Source organism: Talpa occidentalis, unplaced genomic scaffold (assembly GCF_014898055.3).
Source record: "Talpa occidentalis isolate TD23 unplaced genomic scaffold, MPIMG_talOcc4v2.1 talOcc4.962, whole genome shotgun sequence".
Classification (NCBI taxonomy): Eukaryota; Metazoa; Chordata; class Mammalia; order Eulipotyphla; family Talpidae; genus Talpa; species Talpa occidentalis.
The window spans coordinates 292-24,745 of record NW_023605375.1 but is presented as its reverse complement, the minus strand read 5'-3'; the positions used below and the strand labels follow the sequence as shown (position 1 = coordinate 24,745).

The window sequence follows — 24,454 nt, the reverse complement described above, 5'->3', positions numbered from 1 at the left end:
TGCACTGACCTGGCAGGCGCGCGGGGTTCGCTAGCTGGCTCCGTCTCCTCCGCTCGCGCCTGGAGCAAGGAGGGGGTGGGGGGAGGGAGACAGCGCGGGCTTCCCGCCCGGCCGCCTCCGGTTTTCAATTTGGTCCGAAAGGACGGGCCGCCCTCGCGCCCTCCCGCCACGGAAAGCTATTCCCTAGACATGGACTTCCATTTCCAGGTCGTGTCCGGCGACGGCAGAGACGGCGCGAGCCGCGGGCCTGACGGGTCGGGGGCCGCGAGGCGGGACAGGGCCCAGGACGTGAGCACGCCCACCCGCCGCGACCCGGTGCTGCGAAGGCGGGCTGCCGAACAGCGAGCGCTGCGGTGTTCTGTGCAGAAAGCAAGCTGCCTTCCGAAAAGCTTTTACTTTTGCTGCCCAGGGCGCAAACGCTACCGCCTCGTGCCTGCATTTGCAAAATGTTTTAAATTACGCATTGCAAACCTGGGACACTTAACTGAATTCCTAGATGTTTAACCAACCTCATGGCAAGAAAACCTGCGAACTCCTGTTGAAACTCCAACTCCCGAGGTTTCTAAATATCGCCACGACCAAAAGTTCTTTAAAACCACAAAACTGCATCGGTAATACATACAAAACGCAAGCCTGGAGAAAACCCCAACCTCCCCGTCGCCCCCCTTTACCCAAAAAAACAAAACAAAAAAAACCCTCTCAAATTAGAGACTGGAATAGTGAAGCAACTCTATTGTGAGAAGTGAGTGGCTCTGAAAAGAGCCTTTGGGGTTCCACAGCGCCTAAAATTAATTTACTTGGAGCTGGTGTACTTGGTGACGGCCTTGGTGCCCTCGGACACGGCGTGCTTGGCCAGCTCCCCGGGCAGCAGCAGGCGCACGGCCGTCTGGATCTCCCGCGACGTGATGGTCGAGCGCTTGTTGTAGTGCGCCAGGCGGGACGCCTCGCCCGCGATGCGCTCGAAGATGTCGTTGACGAACGAGTTCATAATGCCCATGGCCTGGACGAGATGCCCGTGTCGGGGTGCACCTGCTTCAGCACCTTGTACACGTACACCGAGTAGCTCTCCTTGCGGCTGCGCTTGCGCTTCTTGCCGTCCTTCTTCTGCGCCTTGGTCACGGCCTTCTTGGAGCCCTTCTGGGCGCGGGCGCGGACTTGGCCGGCTCAGGCATGGCGAGCAACAGATTAAGGAAAATGAAGTGCCAGGGCCCGGCGGCACCGCCTTAAATATACAGCCTTATGTAAATGAGGTGGACTGGCGCTCCCCGGTGATTGGTGCTTCCTCTCCGGTGACGCCACCGCGCCGGCTTCACCCAATCGACACACGCATGCCCCATCGTCGCGCCCCCATTGGTGCAAACGAAAATCTCACAGTGGCCAATCGCACAGCTCCTTTTTCGCGCCCCGCCACCACTATAAGTAGCTTAGGTCGGCCTCGCGGGCGTGAGGGCGTCCCGTGCGCGTTGGTGTTCTTGCTGACATGTCCGGACGCGGCAAGCAGGGCGGCAAGGCGCGCGCCAAGGCCAAGACGCGCTCCTCGCGGGCCGGGCTGCAGTTCCCCGTGGGCCGCGTGCACCGCCTGCTGCGCAAGGGCAACTACGCGGAGCGCGTGGGCGCCGGCGCGCCGGTGTACCTGGCCGCGGTGCTGGAGTACCTGACGGCCGAGATCCTGGAGCTGGCGGGCAACGCGGCGCGCGACAACAAGAAGACGCGCATCATCCCGCGCCACCTGCAGCTGGCCATCCGCAACGACGAGGAGCTCAACAAGCTGCTGGGCAAGGTGACCATCGCGCAGGGCGGCGTCCTGCCCAACATCCAGGCCGTGCTGCTGCCCAAGAAGGCCGAGAGCCACCACAAGGGGAAATAAGGGATAGGTTTGGTAAGAATAGAAAACAAACGGCTCTTTTCAGAGCCACTTATGTATTCATAAAGAAAGTGACACTGTTTGTTCCATTTTAAACTTTAACGTTACTCAGGTTAAAATCTCCTTAGGTAGCGTTTTAGTGGCTTACCTGACTACCTTGCTTGCTGGCAACATCAGAATTCCCGTTTTACTTAGCAAGTTGTTTGACATTTGTTCTATAAATTTGCAAGGTTTTAAAGGTTTAAACTCCCTAAGCCCAGTCTAGAAACAAGCAGTTGACACAGGTGTGATTTTACTTAGAGTAGTACTTCTGGTTATACACATCTTTAAGTAATCATTTGTTTTTAGTGTCTACTAAAAGTATTAAAAAAGTTTAAGTGTTGATTAAATTATCTATTTTATCAGATTGTTCAAGTAGTTCTTGACCAACTAGATGAGCCTAGGGTTGGTTGTAACAAGGGTGCCACTGGATACCGTTAAATTGACTTCAAGAGTACTAAAAATGGAGACTTCAACTACGATGAGTCCAAGACATTTTGAGAAGGGAGGTCAAAGATCCTAGTATGTTGCTGTTATCTCTATGCAGGTGATTTTAGACCTGAGACAAGGTTCGAACATTTATGCCACATCACTTTTGCCATCAAGAAATGCAAAAACAGCCTATTTTTTATATAAATTTTTAATTCACTTATACTTTTAAAATTAAGGCTATACTAGTATCTACTATTAAATGGGGAGAAACAAAGCATAACATTGCAAGATAAATTAAGATAATGGGGTATAAAAGACCTGTGGGGGGCCACATCTGATCTGAGGGTTAAAGGAAAAGGAATTGGAGAGGCCACCAGATAATGAGCATACATGGCTTGTGCAGGGAAGTGACAAGATGTATTTGCAAGGAGGCTGACTACAAGAAACAGGAATCAGAGGGATCTGTAGCCTACTCCTTTGGTTTTAAATACTTTTCATAACTCTCCCTTTTTAACGTCCGTCCTAATCCTGCCTCCTCAGTTCAGACATGCAGCTTCATCTACTTTCTAAAATTCTCATAGACCTCCAGGGAGCAAATTTATATGCCAGAACAAATCTAATTTTCTGTGGATCCTTATCTTCACAGTTGCCATCATTTTCCACCCTAATGAGCAAGACCCCAAGAGGTCTGGTGTCACTGACTATTCATTTTTGTTTACCTGTTAGGATAGCAAACCTCAACTCCTAATACAGGGTGATGAAAGCATATAGAAAATCCAGAAAATTTAGCTGGAAGGCAACCAGGCATGGAACTTAAAGAAATTCAGTAATGTAGTGTTACAGGGCAGGGAGAGGGGCAGCCCAGACCCCGCAAACCTGCCTGCTCTAAATAGGTTCTGCCATCCGCCACATCAACACAAAACATATGAGACTTTAATGGGAAGGAACTTTAATACAATTAGGAAACAATACAAAAAAGGGAAAGAATATAGTTTCTAAATCAAGCACCCAGTGTTACCCGTCCACTCGTGGGTAAAACGCCATCCAAATGGGATTGACCCAGAGCAAGGCCCCAAAGCCTGCCACAAGTCTAAGGCATCTTCCAGTGGGGACCCACAAAAAAGCATCAAAAACAACCAGACAAGTCTGGAGGGAAAAGAGCAAAACCAAGACAAAAACCGCCATTGTCACCTCTCCACGGGTCTCTCACCCACATCTGTGCCACCCAGTCCACGACCAAAAGACAAGCACAGTTTCTTCACTTGTCTCTTGGCTCCACGTCCCTCCTCCAGGTCTCCTTCTGGATCTCCATCCTGCTTCCTTCCTTCCTCATTCTCCTCTGCAGCTTCTTCTCTTCCTACTCAGCTCCACCCTGCATTTGGGTGTGGCAGGGAATCTGGAACCTCCCCCTTTCCTGGGGACCACCCCGTTACAGTAGTACTCACTTTTGCTGAATAAATCTTCAATGTGGAGTAATATATTGACTGCATTTCTCCAGAGGATGTCCTACCAGTGCCAGTATTGATCCATGTTCACAGGGACTTCTCTTGTGGGCCCTTCCTGATTTCATAAGCTGCTTCCTTACCAAGAAGCCAAGCTTACATACTCAGCAAGTTCCTTTCCAGAAAAAGGCTGATATCATATCAGAGGGGGCACTCTTCAGGTGTTGACTCAGATTTTTCAAACAGAAGAATTGACACCAAGTTTCACACGTGGAACCCCTGGGTGCTGACTGCCACACACATGATTGGCAAATGTTTAAAAAAGGTTCAATAACAACCTAGTCTAACTTTGTCTTAAAAAGATGAAAAACCTAAGAATGTATGTTACCTGTTCTAAAATGGCTTAAGATACAAGCCAATCAACCAGAAGTTTCAACGCTTGAAATATTATGTTCCACTTATAATGTGACAGAAGTCATGCTACTCATGTCTGACAAAGGTCTGGGCATGGGACAGATTCCTGAAAAGTCAGAAATATCGTCCCTGACTCCTGCTAGATTTTTCTTATTTGTTTATGGCTATTTTCTACCATTGTTAAAATACGCATTTAAAAGTAAAACTGCAAATGCCTATTGATCAATTACTGAATAACCAATTTGATGGCAAAAAAATTAGTAATTCTCTGCCAAAAGGCAGCAATTCAACATTTGGTCATACATTAGCAACTGAAAAACTTCCGGGAACAAAAGGCTGTAAACATCCCTCCACCACATCTTTGAAATGGATTTGGGGTCTTTTGAGGCAAGGGCTAAATGGAAAAGGAAATTCTTTTGCCTTGAAGTTAAAGATAGCAGCTGGGTGGCAGACGCTAGCCATGCTCTAAGTATAAGAAAATTCCTGATAAGCCAGTAGGCAACCATAGCCGGCTCCTGCTAATTTCTTCCTGTTTGCTTAGGGCCCCTGGATCTGAATTGGTATAGTAGTTGTTAGAGTGTGCATTCAAGAATAAGTCAACAACAATTTTGTGACTGGTTGAGCTAATAACCATGGTAGCACAAATAGTGCACTTGGAAATAGTCAATGTTACAACAACTAATATGTCACGTATTAACCATTCTGGGAATCAAAAGCTATAACCATCTCTGGCCCTGCCTCCAATGAAATATTTGTAGTTCCTTAAAACAACAATCAGCAATCTTATAGAAAAAGGAATTTTCCCTTGATCTTAAAGTTAGATACGGAAACTAGGCTGAGGAGATAAGTATAGGAGTAATAGGTAGAAAAACTTGTTAGATTAGGAGAATTCCTCCATTGAGAGCTTGGGGCTAGGGAAGAATCAGTGCAGCTTGTCTGGCATTGATGCCCTCCAGGCCCTTGGTTCCTTAATATTTAATCAATATCTTATAAAAACAATATATTATTAGATGATGATTTCTATATAAAAGCCTTCTGTTTTTTGCTTTAATCATATGGTTATGTGTTAGCCTAAACTTTATAGGTTAGTTAGGAAAATCCCAGTCTCCTTCCCCCAGGTAACTTCCTGTCCTTTGTTTCCCCTAGCCCTTAATCGTTCACCATGGTAAACAAAGAAATGTTGGTTTTGTTATAGGGCAGCCCCGATATTGAACGGGTTGCCTGGCTGTGGGTCCTCACCACGCGCTTAAAAGGGACTTATTAATACTCCACTACAGGCATACACAAAAGGTTAATAAAAGGTTTATTTACAAGGGAAAAGGAAATAAGGAAAATGTACAACTCAGGGAGAAAATAGGGAAATAAAGTCTTTAATGCGTCCTACCCATTCCGCCGACCTGGAAACCTAAAGGCACTCTCCGAGCTGGCCAGACGCTGCGAGCTGGCCGAGAGCCAAAATGGGGGAACCCCTCCAAAGCCCATGTGTCTGGCTTTATACCAACCTGGCTGCTTAACCCCACCCTCAGGTCCCAGCCACCTTCCCTTTGATGGTGATGGGATTTGGAGTTCCCAGTGTCTTTGGCTTTGGCCTGGGGTGGGAGTGGAGTCCACAAAGCCTGTATGGAATTAGCTTTAGGACATCCTTTTCCCCCTAACAGTTTCAGTCACATAAGTTTTTTACTAGTAATAGAATGACTGTTTAGTTGTTTAAGGTAAATGACTACTCTAAGAACACTTTTAGCTATTGTGCCTTCTTTAAAACAAAGAATAGTAAATGTCACGACCTCTGCAGGAGGGCAAATAGATCCTTGGCTGTTCTTGAAAAAGATGTAATGATTGTTATCTTCCTGCTTTAATGCATATGCTTATGCACTCTCACGGTTTGCTTGAAACGTATAAAGAGCTGCTGAGACCCTCAGCAGAATGATGTCTGCACCCTAATCAAGTGTCTGCGTCTCCTCATTCCCCCCATCATTCCACAATTGCACCTCCACAGTCCCATCCTTCAGGAACCCCTGACACCCAGGCTGCTGCGGCTGGCTCGCGGCAACAATGTAGCAATATAAAATGTTGACAACATACAGTTGTAGCACTAATTTTTTTAATTTACTTATACAAGAACCAGGGTACAGGCCTTATGCGCCGGGAGAGTGAGAGGATTCACCAGAGCAGGTAACAGAACAGGCAGACTGACGAAATACACTGCTGAGGGGAACAGTGGGTGAGGCAGGAGAGGTCTGCTTTGCCACGTGCAATTCTCACCGGCTGGCCGGGATCGAATCCGCTGTGGACAGCTTCACAGTGCAGTGCTCTACCACCTGCGCCTCCAGGGAGGCCCTGGAGCACTTTCTTAATGAGTTAAAACCTAAAGGGACTAAGCCACAAATACCAGGTGTTTAGACAACTCAAGCATATTGCAGAAAATCAGACTTCTTTAAGTTTCAAAACAACTTCAGCCACAAGACTTAAAAAAGCTACAGTTCTTTTTAGTGTGCAAGTGGGAGGCCCTGAAAAGAGCCTTTTAGCGTCAAACACGACCTTGAAGTTTAGGCACGTTCCCCGCGGATGCGGCGCGCCAGCTGGATGTCCTTGGGCATGATGGTGACACGCTTGGCGTGGATGGCGCACAGGTTGGTGTCCTCGAACAGCCCCACCAGGTAGGACTCGCACGCCTCCTGCAGCGCCATCACGGCCGCGCTCTGGAAGCGCAGGTCGGTCTTGAAGTCCTGCGCGATCTCGCGCACCAGCCGCTGGAATGGCAGCTTGCGGATCAGCAGCTCAGTGGACTTCTGGTAGCGGCGGATCTCGCGCAGCGCCACGGTGCACGGCCGGTAGCGGTGGGGCTTCTTCACGCCGCCCGTGGCCGGCGCGCTCTTGCGGGCCGCCTTGGTGGCCAGCTGCTTGCGCGGCGCCTTGCTGCCTGTGGAGTTACACGCCGTCTGTTTCGTGGGAGCCAGGGCCTGAAATTTCAATTGCTGTGACTGCAGGCTGGCCTCCTACTTATACTGTGAGTCAGAATCTGATTGGAGAAAAGGAAACTAGCCGATCGGTAACCGGATTGGTTAAAAACTCGATGTTTTTTTTGTCATACTCCAAATTCTCTTTTGCAAGTTGTTCCGGACCGCCATGTATTCTATTTTTCTCACAAGTTGTTTGTAATTTCAGTAAAAATAAATGCAATTTCCAGTAAAAAAAAAAATGTAAAATAAGAAACTAGCTTTTCTAGGACATGTTCCCGTTCCTAGATTGAAACAAAATACTGTTTAACCCAATATAGCCAAAACATTCGTTTTAACACGTAGTCAAGATATTTAGCATTCTTTATTTTGCATTAACTCAATATCTACTGCTTTATCTGAACAGCACATTTTAATTCAGAGAAATCATCTGTCCAGTGATCACTAGTTACAATGATCTAACTTTGGGCAACAGAGCTCCATAGTTCCTGCCTTCGATTTTCTATACTTTCCAGCACATAAATTCTACGAATTCTTTTTTCAGCAAGAAAATCTGACTTTTACGTGAGAAATTCAAGGGCCCAAAATTTCAGAGAAAGGCATTCTCACAGGAATGCTTTTTAATCAGGTAATGATTCCACACTACACAATTTTCTACTCTAGAAACACTCCTTAATTCATAAATCTAACTCAACATTTTTATCTTACAAAAGGCCGAGAGGCATTTTAAAACAACTTGGTATTTTCATGCTGAAATTAAACTGAATACTTGAGAAAATACAACAAAGTGAAACACAAACACCATAGGTTCCCCAGTAAAAAGGGTGATCGTTAAAAGATCTTAATTAGTAATGGCAGCAAGATTTATACTGATGTGACATTAACGATTCAGCAGAAATCTCAAGGCTTTATTTAACTCTTGGGCCGAGACTTGGGAGAACAATGCCTCAAAGCTATCACAACTTGGACCTGGGACCTAAGAAAGATATGTTTGATGCCCTGTTATCCGTAAATCAAGAAACCCAAAATTAACCAAACCATACACTATCACAAGCAACGAAGTACATTACCTCTTACATTACTGATGATTAATCACACAGACCGAAAAGAAAACCACGAGACCATCTCTCATTTCCTAAGCAACTAAAGTAAAATCTGCATTTGCTCAGCTCTTCAAGGATACCGTAGGTGGCTCTGAAAAGAGCCTTTTGTTTGTATGCAAAGCTTTGAACTACGAAAGTGAAGGTTTCTATTTGCCCTTGGCCTTGTGGTGGCTCTCGGCCTTCTTGGGCAGCAGCACGGCCTGGATGTTGGGCAGGACGCCGCCCTGCGCGATGGTCACCTTGCCCAGCAGCTTGTTGAGCTCCTCGTCGTTGCGGATGGCCAGCTGCAGGTGGCGCGGGATGATGCGCGTCTTCTTGTTGTCGCGCGCCGCGTTGCCCGCCAGCTCCAGGATCTCGGCCGTCAGGTACTCCAGCACCGCGGCCAGGTACACCGGCGCGCCGGCGCCCACGCGCTCCGCGTAGTTGCCCTTGCGCAGCAGGCGGTGCACGCGGCCCACGGGGAACTGCAGCCCGGCCCGCGAGGAGCGCGTCTTGGCCTTGGCGCGCGCCTTGCCGCCCTGCTTGCCGCGTCCGGACATGTCAGCAAGAACACCAACGCGCACGGGAAGCCCTCACGCCCGCGAGGCCGACCTAAGCTACTTATAGTGGTGGCGGGGCGCGAAAAAGGAGCTGTGCGATTGGCCACTGTGAGATTTTCGTTTGCACCAATGGGGGCGCGACGATGGGGCATGCGTGTGTCGATTGGGTGAAGCCGGCGCGGTGGCGTCACCGGAGAGGAAGCACCAATCACCGGGGAGCGCCAGTCCACCTCATTTACATAAGGCTGTATATTTAAGGCGGTGCCGCCGGGCCCTGGCACTTCATTTTCCTTAATCTGTTGCTCGCCATGCCTGAGCCGGCCAAGTCCGCGCCCGCGCCCAAGAAGGGCTCCAAGAAGGCCGTGACCAAGGCGCAGAAGAAGGACGGCAAGAAGCGCAAGCGCAGCCGCAAGGAGAGCTACTCGGTGTACGTGTACAAGGTGCTGAAGCAGGTGCACCCCGACACGGGCATCTCGTCCAAGGCCATGGGCATTATGAACTCGTTCGTCAACGACATCTTCGAGCGCATCGCGGGCGAGGCGTCCCGCCTGGCGCACTACAACAAGCGCTCGACCATCACGTCGCGGGAGATCCAGACGGCCGTGCGCCTGCTGCTGCCCGGGGAGCTGGCCAAGCACGCCGTGTCCGAGGGCACCAAGGCCGTCACCAAGTACACCAGCTCCAAGTAAATTAATTTTAGGCGCTGTGGAACCCCAAAGGCTCTTTTCAGAGCCACTCACTTCTCACAATAGAGTTGCTTCACTATTCCAGTCTCTAATTTGAGAGGGTTTTTTTTGTTTTGTTTTTTGGGTAAAGGGGGGCGACGGGGAGGTTGGGGTTTTCTCCAGGCTTGCGTTTTGTATGTATTACCGATGCAGTTTGTGGTTTTAAAGAACTTTTGGTCGTGGCGATATTTAGAAACCTCGGGAGTTGGAGTTTCAACAGGAGTTCGCAGGTTTTCTTGCCATGAGGTTGGTTAAACATCTAGGAATTCAGTTAAGTGTCCCAGGTTTGCAATGCGTAATTTAAAACATTTTGCAAATGCAGGCACGAGGCGGTAGCGTTTGCGCCCTGGGCAGCAAAAGTAAAAGCTTTTCGGAAGGCAGCTTGCTTTCTGCACAGAACACCGCAGCGCTCGCTGTTCGGCAGCCCGCCTTCGCAGCACCGGGTCGCGGCGGGTGGGCGTGCTCACGTCCTGGGCCCTGTCCCGCCTCGCGGCCCCCGACCCGTCAGGCCCGCGGCTCGCGCCGTCTCTGCCGTCGCCGGACACGACCTGGAAATGGAAGTCCATGTCTAGGGAATAGCTTTCCGTGGCGGGAGGGCGCGAGGGCGGCCCGTCCCTTTCGGACCAAATTGAAAACCGGAGGCGGCCGGGCGGGAAGCCCGCGCCTGTCTCCCTCCCCCCACCCCCTCCTTGCTCCAGGCGCGAGCGGAGGAGACGGAGCCAGCTGCGGACTCCCCGAGGCCATCTTTGAGGTGAGCTGGCGCCCGCGGGGAGTGCTGCGGACGCACAGGCATTTTAGGAAAGGGAAAAAACAGAGCAAAAAGCGGGTTGACAAGGCAGTGGGTCTCCGCTTGCAGTAAACGGCAGCGGAGCCCAGGGCCAGGGAGCCCACGTTGGGTTTGGAATAAAGGGCTGACTTCTGGCTGCGCTCCGCCATCTGCTGGGACCACAGAGGAGCTGAGCCGCTCTGAGGGGATGCGCCGGTAGCGAACCCCGCGCGCCTGCCAGGTCAGTGCAGCCCGCGCCCCGCTCTTTGGGAGAGCTCTAGTGAAGCGAGTGCTGCCGCCACCTCGGCTTCTCGAGTAGAGCAAACCCCAAGTAACGAATACAGGGGCCATAGCAGTACACAGTAGGGCTGTGGGAGATTCGCCTCCGTTGCGGGGGGACGCCGCCTTGGACTACAAGTCCCATGGGCCCTTCTCCGAGGGGACGTGCTAGGGGCGGGGCTACGCGGCCGTGATCGACAGATAACGGCGCCCGCCGGCGGCCTTGGTCTGATGCTGCCTGCCGCCGCCGGTGGCCCGGTGCGCGCTGCTGCGTTACCTTTGGCCAGTTAACTCTGTCGCCTCCTCCTTCTCCCCTCGTCCCCGGGTGTCTGCTTCTGGCTTGTGTCCTGAGCCCCGAGCCCCGAGCCCCGGCCGCGAGGGCTCCCCCAGCCCCCGCCGTTTCCCCAGTGGCTGCCCTGGACCACTGGGGCCCCGCGCCTGGCCGGCCCCAGCGCCCTTCCCGATTTTGGTCCCTGGAGCGTGGCGACCGCGGGGCCCTGGCGGGATCTTTGGCTTTAATGAGGGGCTCGGCTTTCTCTCCGCACGGCCGCGGGTGACTCGAGCGCGGACTCGGGCTCCGTGGCGGCCCGGCGTGCAGCGGGTGCTCCTGTTCCCGGGCGCTGCCTGTGGGGCCCGCTTTCTGGAATCTGCTCAGAGGCCTCCTTTGGGGGCGCTGACTTGCTTGCAGAGGGGTGCACACCCTCGCCTTGGACCGCTGGGCGACTTCCGGCCGGCCTCCCGGCCTTAGGCTTAGCAAAGGCTCCCACAGGAGAGGGTCGCGGCCTTCCCCTCGCCCTCCTAGCTGTGCAAGGCGGGGGACAGGAAAACAGGGCCGTCATTTACTGGAAGCTTTGAACCCGCCAGCAGAGAACCCCTTTCGGAAGGCCAGAACCCCTCTTGTGGGGGCTGCAGCGGCTCCTCCGTCCTTGTTACCCCCACTCTCTGCACCGCCCCCCACGGGGTAGGACTCTAATGGCTTCTCACACCAGATGGGGCGCCCAGCTTGGCCAAAGGAGCTGCCCTGCAATAGGACACTCCCCACTGTGTGGATTGCGGGAACAGGGGCACCCTGCCAGCCTCTGTTGGCTATGGAGGGCTTCCTGAATTGGAAAGATCCTGTCCCTCCACACCAGCAGGATCCTGAAAGGATGGCTGACTTGTTTGCCTCTATTTTTGTTTCCCATTGTAGACGGGCAGACGCACAGTCCGTGTTACTAACCCTGTTAATTAACATCGGGTGAGCAGAGAATGGTTTTGATGAAGGCAAATGAGGAGGGAGGCTCGTCGTCGTCGTCGTCGTCGTCGTCTCCACCAGCGAGATTTTAAAAAACCCTGGAACCTGAAGAGGTTGTCCCAGTGGTGGATCCTAATGGGACCCCCCAAAATGGAGTGGAAAGGCTGGAATATCGTAGGAGGTGCTTATCGGGACTGTGGCACGGAATTCCTAAGCAAAGGAGGTTGGGTAAGGTGTAGAACTCCAGCAAAAGGTCCATGAGCACCCACCTGAGTTTCTTGAAAGGATTGTTTGAGCTTATAGTACTTTGACATCAACCCAGATAGTCTGGAAAGTAGATGATTAACATGACATTCATGTGTCAGAGCACTCGGATATAAGGAGGGAATCAATCAAGACCGAAGGTGCCTTAAAGATGAGTTCTTCCCAGCTTTAGAGTTTACAGTGGCGGAGAGTCAAGGAGACTTAAATCTGCAGATATTTTCATAGAACACAGGACAGGGTTTAGGCAGCCCAGAGAAGGGATTTGGAGAAGTAGAAGGGAACCCTTGGAAGATGGTGTGTCAGTGGTCATGAAAATCTTTCCAGAAACCCTGTGGGTTTTGCCTTGTGCTGGTAAATATCAGTCTCAATGCATTAGACCTTGGTTGATGCAACAGAGGACACACCCAGCCTGCGGAGCCCATGTTTACCTACGGAATTTCCTGGTCACCCCAGCTGACACTTGCCCCAGTTCTGATAGAGGGGGTGACTATACAAAAGAAGTTCAGTTTTCAGACTCCAGAATTTGCTTTTGCCTTTTGCTATGAGCCGAGGTGTGAGGCTGTCTGCTCTCAGTATTGTGCAAAAGATGCTACCTAATCTCATCCAAGCTGCAGCCCAAGAGGACAAGACAAATGTTCAGCATAGGGTTCAAAGAAAATGGAATTTTAAAAGTTATATTTGAATGTCACGTAGGTATTTTCCAACATAAACGTAACTGATAGCATGTATCTTGGGATATCTTTTCTCCTTATTCCACACACCCTTTGCCCTCCTTAATACATTTTAATTTCCTGAAATTCAAGCAAAAGTGAAGTAGTTGCCGGGCTTCAATTTTGAACGCTGCACCAGACATAGAAAAAGAATGCAGAATCAAAAAATACGGGCAAAGAGCTTTCAGCTTTGACTCATAACTCCGTACCTTCTAGGGCCTCTCTGCCTCCAGATTGCATCCTTTCATCCTGGTGATCAGGGCTTAAGACCTGTCAGAGTGGAGATACCCAAGCTCAACTCATAGAATGTCCTCGTAATTAGGATGTTTTTCTAACCACTCACACTTCTTTGAAATTTGCAGGCATAAAAGCCTTGGGTGCATCCCTCTAGAGTGAAGAAAGTCCTGGAAGGTGATGACCCAGAGACCAACATCCATTGGTCCTACCAACTTGAAGACAAGTTATGCTTGTTTAAGAGAAAGACGAGCTTAAGTATTCTCTTTTCTCTTTCAGTTTCTGTTGCCCAGATGAACCCTGGAAACCCTGCGATAATCTAGGGTTATGGTCCTCGACCGAAACTTTTTTCCTTTTTCCAAAGTCTGAGGTGTGTAGGATGACTGCTGGAACCATGTGACCTGATTCTCCAGCTTTAAGTATAATTTTTTCTCTTCTATCTGGGTTATTGAGGTTGAGTACGTGAAGTCTTGTAATGTCAGATAATGTGGGCGTTGGGAGATTTAAATTTTGTTTTGAAAGTTAAAGTCTCCAGTTATAGAGTCAAAATAAAAGGTTATGGCTTAGCTGTCAGCACTGTGGTGAGTTTAGACAGTTTTCATTACAATTTAAATGGACTTTCCCCCCCCTAATACTAATGCAAAACTCACTGAAAACCTAAATTAGGGAAATGGGTGGTCGACCTTCCTTGGATTGATCACAGGAAATTTTATGGAATTTCAGTTAAGCTCCTGAGACACTAACCACAGAACTTAGGGGTAGGAAAACTTAAGCAGCGTCCTGTAAGCCTGATCTGCTTGCCCTCGCTTATCTTCTGCGATCTTCCCATGAGGCTCACTTGCTGTAAACTTGATGTAGCGATGGAATGCTTCAAACATATGTAGGATGCTGGTCTCTGTATATTCACGATAACACAAGAAATACTCAACTAGAACTCACTGTGTTGGAGGGTGAAGTATGCCTGGCCTCCAAACTGACCACAAGACAGTGAGTCAAGATTTCTTCAGTAAGTAAAGAATCATAGTAAATGATTGCTAAGGAACATTTCCATAAATCTTTAACAGTATTACAGCTTGTTCCATTACAATTTTATCTTTGCACACAATGTAACCTGAACTGTCTTTCCATGGATGGTTTTGAGGTACATTATAGCTGTGGACAATGCTCACACTTCAGTTTTCCTTTGTTCAGATTCTAAATTCCCATCTGTCATTGTTGGAATTTTCCCTTTGGTTACTTGACATGTGACTGTGTGATTTCTTCATATCGAAGAAACTGCTATTTTGAAAGAATCTCATTCATTTTATTCCTGCTCATATTATGGCAAGATTCTATTTCTGTAACTTTCATCAAATTCTGGGAAGGAACCCCATTCAAGGCTTAAGCTGAATTTCCAGATTATAGTCAAAAAAAGGCACTCACAGATTGGAGGAGTTAGCACAGGTCAGGCTCTCAGTATCTGTTGAGATTTCTTGATTTGGAATCTCAGTATCTGTGGACAAAAAAGACAACAGACTCAGAATTTTAAATACGACTGTCAATGTTCGGTCACTGGGGAAAATTCCCCCATCCCTCTCAGCTCTTGATCTGAACAAAAAAAAGGACCACCAGGCAGATTAGTAAGAGAGACCAATTTTTATTATATATGGAAAATTCATAACATAAGGCTGTACACTCTAAAGTGCATGGGACAGGGTTTATATCCTGGGCTAGGGAGTGGGGAAGGGACCTGGGGTGCCGAGGAGGGGAGAGTCATATGATCAGAACTCGCCCTGCTTTAAGATGAGCTTCACAGAAGCTTCTGTGGCCTACGTCTCGCCTCTGCTCTGGGCCTTAATGGATGTCATCCAGCCCTGGTAACTCAGGAGTGGTTTACACAAATGGGTTGTAGAGAAGGCGGTCGCTTCTGGGCCTCCTAGGGAGCCTGGTGTGGTTATCAATGGCCTTGTCTGCTGACCTCTGAGTTTACTGTTGCGGGGGAGACTTTGAATGGCTCAGGATGAGCCAGACATGGGAAAGGGTTGATTAGGAGATCTGTGGCCCCAGGCGCTAAGTGGGTTGAGGGTAGCCTCATCTTCTTACCCTTGGCTTGGTCCTGTCTGTCCCGTAACAGTGTCTCAACTGCAGGTAGAATATAAGGCGTCTTGACAAAGCTTGGGTCCCGTGTCTTCCGGAGACAGCAGGATAGCTAATGGTTAACGTTACTCAAGACCTGAGTAAGCTGAGGACTGTCCAGAGTTGAAAAGCCTGGGCCAGTTTCGAAGAATCAAGGATTATGAGACCTTTGTCAAATTACTGACTTCCTATCTGAAGGAAGAAAATAATAAAATTCTTTAAGTTAAAAAGCATAGTTTTCTCTCTCAGATAAAAATATTTCTGGAGATGACACTACACCTGCGTCATCTGTATTTTAAGTAATGGTGGCAATTTCTCCTGAGGCTACTCCTCTGTTCACCTGGACTCTGCGTGCTAAGGTGACACATCGGGAAAGCCTGTCTGAACATTTTGGGGGAGGCTGATCCTATGCTACAGTGAAAGCCGTGCTGCAGAAAGAAGGAAGCGCCAACATCTGCTAGTTTAACCGAGCAGGTGAGTCCAACCTCCGTCCAGTGGCCCACAGATTTTCCTGTACCTCCTCCCTGCCCGCCCCCCGCCCCCCCATGCAGTGAGCTGTGGAGTTTGGCCACTGAGGTCACAGACAAGTGAAACACAAATTAGGTACCTTATCTACAAGTTCCCAGGAGAGAAATCTGTCTAAGATCTTCAGGAAGCTTGAATCAAATAAAACAATATATGTAACTAAGATATAAGTTAGCATCATGCATTACGAGGCCAATGTGGTAACATTAGACATTGCAAAATGTCCAGTTCATCCTTCTAGACTAGCCAGTGATTTTACTTAGTCGTAACCCAATCATCCAACATAAAGGAAATTTATTTAATCAAGACATGATTCCAGCACTGAGTATGCCCAGTGCTCCCTCCCCCCCAAAATGAAAATTCCTCTTAAGGCGCTTTGAGGGGAGGCATCAGACAATAAAAATGATTTATCAAAATCAATGAGATTTGAATAAGGGAAGGGGCGAGGGAGTTGGGGGGGGGGGTCACATTTTTAAGGAGTAACACTGTTACTGCATAATCCAGCCTGAAGCTTGGGGGTTATAAAATAAAACTGGATCAATGGATTCTGGGTTAGGAACAGCGGGAAGGGCACTCTGCTCCCAGAGCTCAGGGGCCTCTGGTGGACGGACAATCACTAGCTGGAGTTGAATCTAGGGAGGGAAGCGGAGGCCCGGCATCTTCTCTCAAGTCAGGCCCTTACTGCCGGCCAGAGCCCTTCTGCTGGCCCGGGCTTCTCTGTGGTGTGGTGGCCTGGCAGTGGCCAGGCTTCGTGTGTAGTTCAGGGCTCCCAAAACAGAAAGTGCCATTTCCCATCTCTTAAGGTCCTAACAAGGCCTTCCACGGTGTTGCCAGTGGCAGGAGAGGTGATTCATTGGGCGGGTGCGAAGGCAGGTGCAGGGATTTAAGAATTAGGAAAGACACCTGGAAAATCCAGGTGAAAGATGCGTCATTTTACAGAAGCTGCGTACTCCTAGGATAATTCTTTGTGTACCCCTGTGCCAAAAGTCGCAAGATCTCTGTCTGGTCTGGTCCTGACCTGACCTTTGCGGCTAGCGCCCACGGAGACAGCCAAAGCAGGCTTACATTTCCGAGATGGCCCTCTAGAGGGCGGCAGTCACTTTTGAAACCCATGTTGAAATTTAGGAACCAGGTCCTCGGGAATGAGTATTTGTCACAAGTGATACATGTTCTGCCACCTTGCTAGGTGGCCCCATGGTGTAATGGTTAGCACTCTGGACTTTGAATCCAGCGATCCGAGTTCAAATCTCGGTGGGACCTTCCTAGATTTTTAAGGACATTTTTCCTCTGTGGTCTAGGCTCTTCAAGCTAGCATTTCCCCCTGTAATCAACGAAATGACAGGCACGCCAGTCACAGAGCAACAGGATCATTGTCAGCCTTTGCAAGTCTACTGAAGCGAGTCAGCCCAGCCCTGAAAGAAACAGCCGCCAGTCAGGGACGACGGTCCCCCTTGGGCTGGAGTCCTAGGCAGCAAGTTGTGTGTGCCTAAGAAGAGGTTTCCTGATTCTGAAAGAATGGCAGATTACTCTAAGGCTGGAAGAGTGAGACGAGATTTTTAAGGCAATGGACTGTGACTGAGCCATCTACCAATGGCCCCTGCCAGGTCAAGCCCACACAAGCAGAGCACAGAGGCCGCCTCGTCCCACCAGAGCTGCACAGTTTTTAGATTCTTAGCCTTAATGTCAGAACTACCTCTGCCCTTGGGTGAAGTTGATCTGCATGGGACGCTTCTCCAAACTGCAGGTAGCAGCTCACGAGTGAGCAGCCCTTGCTGCCACCTCAGGGCATTCTAATGCAGAACAAGTCCTCCTCACTTGGCTTAAAGCAGCCATCTACATTTTAATGGCCGTCCTAACCTGCCTACCTCTCCTGATTCATTTGTCAGCCTTCCTGCACCGCCCCCGCCCGCCACCACCCCCCCACACCCCTATTCAAGTCACCGGCCGCGGTAAAAAATACTTACTTTGTCCATTTCCCCGTCTCTTGTTTTCTACATGCAAAGTGTTTTGCCTTCCCCTCTGCCCTTGCCAGATGAGATCTTAATTCTGTCCCCACTGTTGAACCGTTACCTCAGCCCTTCCGGCCCTCCTGCTGAGACCTTCATTGGCTCCTTTGACCTAGGAGTGCCCTTGTCTGTGTTTGCCCAGGTCCCTCAGCTCCCCATATCACCTCATGGATTTGCTGTTTGTTTAGTATGCCCTTTCCTCGAGACAGTAAGGGAACCAGCCCAGTGGCCGCCTTCACCTGTCGGTTCTCATCCCACAGCCCGGCTCCTGTGAGAAGCTCCCAAGTACTTGCTGAGTGCATAAACTTCCATATGCTGTGTTCAGCCCACAGTCTCCAGGGGGCTCGTGTCCATGCTGGGTTCCCCAAAGTTCTGTTCTACTTCGTCCCGCACTTCTTTTTCTTCAAGGATCCCAAGTCCGTGTCCACCCTAAGACCAAGTCTTTGCCCATGACTGGAGCAGAAGTCTCCGTGGAGGCAAATGTCACCCAAGATCCTTCACCCTACTTAGTGAGTGCACTCGGGAGGGCTGGGTGTGGGGGGGGGTTGGGGGGAGTGGAGGGCAGGATAATGTGATCGGGCTCCCATATTGCATCTTGGGATGAGAATTCACCTCAAGGGAGAAGGGCCCCTGTCACTACATTCTGGGCCTGCTGTCCTGAAGTATGTGCCTCGTTTGGGTTACCTCTTGATTGTAGGGAGCCCAGCATCTGGCAAGCAACTGGTCTCTGGAAAGACTACGCATTTGTGATGGAAGATGTTTGAGCACTTCCCTGTGAGCAGGATTTAGACTGAGGGTGCCTCCTCTGTTTTCCTTCTGAGGGCACAGGAAGGAGCAATGGCCCCTGAAAGCTGCCAAGTTAGGACCCTACTCAGACCAGCTTCCCCGGCTGTGCTCAGAGGCGTGACCAGGGCAGGCCTCTGGAGGACTGGAGCCGCTGCCCGTCAGGTCTCAAGCACTTCCCTGCCCGGAGTGCATTTTTTGGAACTGACCGGGAACAGCTCAGGGTCAAGGCCAAGAGGAGCCACTGGAAAATATGATTTAACTAATACACTCGTCGTTGGCTCCTTGTGTCGTGGGGCCAAGAATCTATAGGGCCTTCCCGGCGCAGGTTGAAAAACATCTCCAGTGGAAGGACCTTTTCCTTGTCTGCCAGGTTTTTGAGAGTTTGGGATCTTCCGTGGAAGATTTTTACCCTCTTTCCTGAGGGTTCTCTACACCCTCTGCTTGGCCATCCTCGTCCTGTGCTAGACTCGACAAAAACTCCCAGCCCAGCTTTCCAGGAATCACCAATTGGAAGACTTGGTCTAGTTAGCGTCGCCCCAAGAAGGGGGTGTTTCAGGCCGACTTTACGGGACTGTGGGTGTTGTCTGGGTTGGTTGGCGCTTGACGTCTGTGTCCAGAAGAGGGTGCCGGGCTCCGCCGTCCGCCCCACCTCCCCCACCCCCCCCCCCGCTCCCAGCCCAGGACCAGCGCGAGCCGCGGGCATCCGCGGGCATCGGTTTCCCCCAAGCCGGCTCGACACCCGCGGAGAATCCCCGCCAGCGCGGCCGGCACCAGGGAGGAAACGGCCGCGTCGTCCCGTCGCGCTGCGCTGCGCTGCGGGCCGCTCAGAGCCGGCAGGAGGAGCTTAAGACGCGACTCACGTTCCCCCAGACCCCTCGCAGCAATCGGTCGTTCTGTGGGTTTTCGTAAAGGTGGGACCGGACTTGTGGGTACCCCGGGCGGGACTCTTCTTTGGGTCCACCTGCGCATTTCCTCTAGGTGACGGGGGCGCTGGGCGGGCGGCCCGTCCTCCCGCCCCGAGTTGCGCATCCAGGCCTGCGGGGATCCTGCAGCCCCCCGCGTCGTGGCACGTTTGTTTCCTCTTTTTGTTAACTCCGGTGTCTCCACTGTGGAAGCCACAGTGTCTGGCAAAGCGGGGAGAAGATCGCGCGTCCGTCTCGGGGTCCCTCTCTGTGAGTGGGGACAACGGTCCCGTCTCGCGGGCGGGTCGTGCGCCCTGGGTGACGCGACAGTGCCAACACCTGGCACAGGACCGGCAGGTGGCCAGGCCCAGCCTCGCTCAGCGACCTCACCTGGGCTCCAGAAACAGAGGCTGGACTCCAGGCTCCCGGGCCGCTCGGGAGGGGATGTGGGAATGTGTGGGTGGCGGGGAGGATTCCTAACCTTTAGAGGTCGGTGTTTGCCTTTGGGCTCCGGGATTCTGGTGCAGCCACGTGGCGGGTCAGCACCCATTCTTCCCCTCGGGGAGGACAAGCAGAGATTGCTCACACCCTTTAGACGATAGAACAGGAGTTGGAGGGAGAAGAGCTGTCATCAGAGATTTCCGGGACCACCCCGCCGCGCCGCGGGCCCCATGGTGTAATGGTTAGCACTCTGGACTCTGAATCCAGCGATCCGAGTTCAAATCTCGGTGGGACCTCAGCATGGTTTTTACTTTCATTCAATTCCCAGTTCCTCTCTGCAAACAATCGATTGACTATTTCTCTCAACCCTTAGCAGTTTCCATCCGCAACACACGTGAGCTAACTGGTAGGGGCAAAGTCCTGTCCCTTGTCAGATTCTCAACAGAATTTCATTTTTCATGTACTATTTAAGTCCTTATCACAATTTTTATTTTTATTTTTTTATTGGTTGCATGCGACCATTAAAAAGACAATTTAAACCACGAGAAAAACATTTGAAATACAGACTTGGGAACACTGGAAACACTAAATATCAATTTTTATATGTCTTTCTGTCTCCGCATAGTATGTCATCAGTCTTTGAGCATAAAAATGCAGTATACTGATAAAACCCTGTGATATAGAGATACCTTTGCAAGAGAAAGGGAAGTCAAACACTTTTCTACTGTTACATGCCAAGTAGATTTTGAAGGATACCGGTGCATGTCAGATTGTTGCTATTTAGGTCCCAGTGGGCAACATTCAATGAGTGATTGGACCCTGTGAAAATTCTACCACATGCTGACAATTCCTTTTTGGGGGGAATGATTTCAATTTATGAATGGACATTGCAAAAGATCACTGGGGAACGTTTGCGAACACAACAGTATTGTGAGTCTCCACAAAGGCTCTAAGGAATGAAATATCTTGTTCTAAGTTAAAACCATGACGTGCTAGGCCAAACCAGTCCCCTCCCCATCACTGCACACTCGGACATTCATTTCTAATTTTCAGGAGTTTTTTCCTCTGTAGTTTCCATTTGTGTGCACATTTAAGACAGTTTGATTTTTTTTTCTTAAGATTTATTTATGTATTTATACAAGCAGCACGGGGTACAGTCAGAAGCGTGGGAGGGTGAGAGAATTCACCAACAGACAGAGCGGGGAACAGAACAGGCAGACAGACGAAGTGCACTGCCGAGGGGAGCAGCGGGCACGGCAGGAGAGGTCTGTGCGCCATGTGGGACCCTCGCCTGGCGGCCGGGGATGGAACTGGCGCTGCAGAGGCTGCGGGCAGCTTCGCAACCCAGCGCTCAACCGCTGCGCCACCGGGGAGGCCCTTGATTTATTTTACATGGTTTATGATTTTGCAGGCTTTCACTGAAGCATATTTTTATTACACCTGCGTTGCTCAGATATTTTATATGCAATCGCTTCCAACAAAATGTGTTTTCTTCTGAGTTCTCACTAATTGCAACAACATGCTTTATTTACACGTAGTTTTTGAGTCACTAATCTATCTGGAACTTGATTTCATACATGGCCGAGAGGTAGGTGTCCATATTTCTTTTCTTCCATTCACCTTTGCCTGCTGAATCGAAATACTGGTCATATGATAATTTCCATGTACCCTTGAATCAATGTTTAAATTTATCTGTTTCCTCTCTATATACTTTTGACAATGCTATGATCTTTTGATTGGATTTTCTTTTTAACACATTTTCCTTCCTGGACGGTATTTGTCATTGTCAGCTACAGGAAAAGATGAAGAGGGAAGGTTGGAGATTCAAATAATGTTTCATTTTGTAATTTCCTGCTTCTGGAGCAGGAATTGGCAGCCAGTTAGGCCGCTGCTGAGCAGATATTCAAAGTGAGCCTGGAGGGAGAAATCCCAGGCCCTGGAATTCCACTCTTGGGGATCTCTGTGTACTTTGCTCATAGTAAACACTCACATGCCATTAAACATGATAGTTTCCTCCGTGTGCGCTGCAGGTTCTGAAAGATTCAGAAAACAGCCATAGATCATAAAAGGACTTCAGCATTCTTTTAGGGCGTTGGGAATAAGTTCATAGTTTGCACAAATGAATGCAAGGGTTTGATCTCTGAGGGACAGCTTCTGATTTTCATGCTCTACACCCTAAGTGACCCCCTCTTTCTCTCTATTCCCTATTTTCGCGTATAGTGCCGGCAAGGACCAGGGCAACTTCTCTATGGATCTGGGCAGACGGGTAAAGGACACTCCTGGGGCCCTCAGTGGCTTTTTCAGGCTTTTAATGATCTTTCGATGTCATTTGTAGTGAGGCAACTAGGTGCAGGAGAGGCTGGGGGTGGCTGGCAGGCCTCCCAGCCCGGCGAATCTTTACTCTCTCTATCCTTTGTCGTCGTCTCATAGTATCTGCCGGAACCGTCCTCTGCGATGCCGCCCTATAGCCTCAGTCTCTCGGCTCAGGTGCACCCACACCGCCTCCCAGGTGCCTACCCTCAGGCATGTGCACCCCTCCGCAGATCCCAGCCCAGCTCCCAAGCGCCTCCTGTATTCAAGGCCACAGGTGATGGCCACAGAGGCCAAAGACACAAAAGCCTGAGCATCTTCCTTTACCCGACACCCTGCTAACCCCGTCTGCCCCCTTATTCCCTTCCCGGCCTACTTGCACACCCCACTGCTGCTGTGCTCTGTGACATAGCCGAAGGGCGGCGCTGAAGGTTGGAGACTGTCAGAAGCACTTGAAGAGCATCAGTGTGTCTGTCACTGGTTGCAGCCAGGGATGCAGCAGACTGGATGACAGTTTCAAATCCCGAAGCCCCACTGAGGTTTTTATTATATGCATGAATCAAAGAATTTACTCTGTGGGAAACACAAAAACACACGCTGTGCTGGATCCCTCTAACGTGGGGCCTGGAAATGAAACGGCGGCGACCGGTGGTGAGTTCAGCACCAACCCCTGCTTCCTGTGGAACTCTCGAAACATTCCACTCATTTCTACACTTTTAGTGTAGAAAGCACAGAGCTTTCTACGGGGGCCTCTGCAATGAGCCCCTGAATGTGTACAGCTGAGAACAGAAACGCCCTGTGGGTCTTCTCCAGCCTCCGGGCCATGCAGCGAGCTCTACCGTGTTCTCCCACGTGAATTCAGCCTCCCTCCGCAAGCAACAGTCTGCCTCCTCTTCCGGTTCTGTTTCTCAGCCGTTTCTGTTTAAATCGGGGTCAAACCCCTTAGAAAGTAGCAGGCTCTTTCCCGCTGCTGAGTTGTGGGGATGTGGAGGCTCCGGTTCATTGGAGATTCGGTGACACTGTCAACCACAGCCCTGGCCGAGGAAGAAAGGCAAGGCTGCTGGAGGTGGAATGGGCTGTGAGTCATTGGGCCTGAGGGGCTCAAGACCCCCCCCCCACCCCCACCCACCATGGCCCAGCCCAGGGGACTCAGAGACTGCTGACGTCCATCCTGAGCACTCGCATCCGTGGCGGGGGGAGGCCTGTGTCTGTCGTTTGCTGGAGGCCCTTAGTGCAATGCAAATCCACCTACTCAAGGCTGATGGCATCAGGAAATTGGGGTGATAGGTAGCTGGATAGACCTTTAAAATTGATGGGGGGTGCTGTAGGGTAAACGAGTTTATCAGGTTTTTATGCCACCAGCCTCTCTGGCCTTGATCGTATTGATGCAAGAGACACTGGGGAACATGGACACGGCACGCGTGCCTGACGGTGGGCACCTGGAGTCTGGTGTGGGCATGCGCAAGTGCACATCTGAGCCTAAAGGCCAAGGCTGTAAGGGTGGCCTCAGAGACAGGGCTCTGGGGCTGTCCTTATCCGTCTGTCCTTATCATAGTGAAGCTGCCCTGTGCTTGCTGGTGACTGTTTACAGTCCGGTAGCTGGGACTGCGGCACAGTCTCAGGCCTAGGAGTACTTGGAGTGCAAGCAAGGGCCAAATAAAAGATTTGACTCCTGTTCCAAAGAGAGAGGAAGAGAAAGAGAAGAAAAAGAAAGGAGGAGAAGGAAGGAAGGAAGGAAAGAGGGGGAAGGGAGGGGTCAGTGAAGAGGAAAGAAATTTGGGGATAACACTGCAGGCAGATTTGGGACAAAAGTAACGCTGGGCCTGCTGGTTCTGATGAAAATAACAACGAGGTAAATCACAGGCGCTCCCTGCTCCCAGCAAGCATCTCTGGACTCTCTTGATTGACCTCGGCCTGAGCTGGGCAGTGGGGACCCCAAGACTCTCAGGGTTGGGGGGCCTCCCTGGTGGCACAAAGGGTTGGGAAGCAGCCTGCGAAGCTGTCCACCGCCACTGCAGCACGAGTTCGATCCCCGGCCAGGGAGCTACCCACATGGCGCAGCAGACCTCTCCTGGCTTGCCCGCTGCTCCCCTCAGCAGTGTATTCCAGTCAGTCTGCCTGTTCTGCTCCCCACTCTGTCTCTGGTGAATCGTCTCACCCTCCACGCCTCTGGCCTGTACCCCAGCTCTTGAATGCATAAATAAATTTGAAAAAAAAAAAAAAGAAAAAAGAAAAAGACTTTCAGGGTTGGGTCCTGCACTGGGGAGCTTGCAGAGGGCAGGGGAGCTAGTATTCAACCAGCAATTAATTATGTGGCAGCAGAATAAGGGCAACTCAGTAAGAAGCAGCTCTAAGTCCTAACTGGAG

At 50.5% G+C, this 24,454-nt stretch overlaps 4 protein-coding genes, 1 long non-coding RNA gene, 2 other non-coding genes and 1 pseudogene across 12 annotated transcripts; 5 read left to right on the top strand and 3 right to left on the bottom strand.

Moving 5' to 3' along the window:
- Nucleotides 1–757: 757 nt before the first annotated feature.
- LOC119237500 (histone H2B type 1-C/E/F/G/I-like) lies at nt 758–1,200 on the bottom strand (annotated as a pseudogene).
- Nucleotides 1,201–1,454: 254 nt separating this feature from the next.
- On the top strand, nt 1,455–1,928 carry LOC119237499 (histone H2A type 1-H-like). The gene has a single exon (XM_037501518.2). It carries the CDS (start codon nt 1,481–1,483, stop codon nt 1,865–1,867), a length of 387 nt encoding a protein of 128 aa, XP_037357415.1. The 5' UTR covers nt 1,455–1,480; the 3' UTR covers nt 1,868–1,928.
- A 3,552-nt stretch (nt 1,929–5,480) lies between these two features.
- On the bottom strand, nt 5,481–7,319 carry LOC119237501 (histone H3.1-like). The gene is made up of 2 exons (XM_037501519.2): nt 7,314–7,319; nt 5,481–7,187 (listed from the first exon to the last, which is right to left on the bottom strand). Exons 1-2 carry the CDS (start codon nt 7,317–7,319, stop codon nt 6,738–6,740), a joined length of 456 nt encoding a protein of 151 aa, XP_037357416.1. The 3' UTR covers nt 5,481–6,737.
- Nucleotides 7,320–7,943: 624 nt separating this feature from the next.
- LOC119237495 (histone H2A type 1-like) lies at nt 7,944–8,814 on the bottom strand. The gene has a single exon (XM_037501516.2). The coding sequence runs from the start codon at nt 8,788–8,790 to the stop codon at nt 8,398–8,400; it is 393 nt and encodes a 130-aa protein (XP_037357413.1). The 5' UTR covers nt 8,791–8,814; the 3' UTR covers nt 7,944–8,397.
- Nucleotides 8,815–9,062: 248 nt separating this feature from the next.
- Nucleotides 9,063–9,541, top strand: LOC119237496 (histone H2B type 1-C/E/F/G/I). The gene has a single exon (XM_037501517.2). The coding sequence runs from the start codon at nt 9,099–9,101 to the stop codon at nt 9,477–9,479; it is 381 nt and encodes a 126-aa protein (XP_037357414.1). The 5' UTR covers nt 9,063–9,098; the 3' UTR covers nt 9,480–9,541.
- Nucleotides 9,542–10,038: 497 nt separating this feature from the next.
- On the top strand, nt 10,039–19,067 carry LOC119237498 (uncharacterized). Of its 6 annotated transcripts, XR_005123363.2 has the most exons (6): nt 10,039–10,266; nt 11,750–13,421; nt 15,441–15,591; nt 16,941–17,386; nt 17,909–18,157; nt 18,346–19,067. It is a non-coding gene; the product is annotated as an uncharacterized LOC119237498 (long non-coding RNA). The 6 variants fall into 6 exon arrangements; XR_008550461.1 differs by having other exon boundaries at nt 11,750–15,591; XR_008550462.1 differs by lacking the exon at nt 10,039–10,266 and adding an exon at nt 10,278–10,522 and having other exon boundaries at nt 11,750–15,591.
- On the top strand, nt 16,831–16,902 carry TRNAQ-UUG (transfer RNA glutamine (anticodon UUG)). Its single transcript has one exon. It is a non-coding gene; the product is annotated as a tRNA-Gln (tRNA).
- A 934-nt stretch (nt 19,068–20,001) lies between the features above and the next one.
- On the top strand, nt 20,002–20,073 carry TRNAQ-CUG (transfer RNA glutamine (anticodon CUG)). The gene has a single exon. It is a non-coding gene; the product is annotated as a tRNA-Gln (tRNA).
- Nucleotides 20,074–24,454: the final 4,381 nt, after the last annotated feature.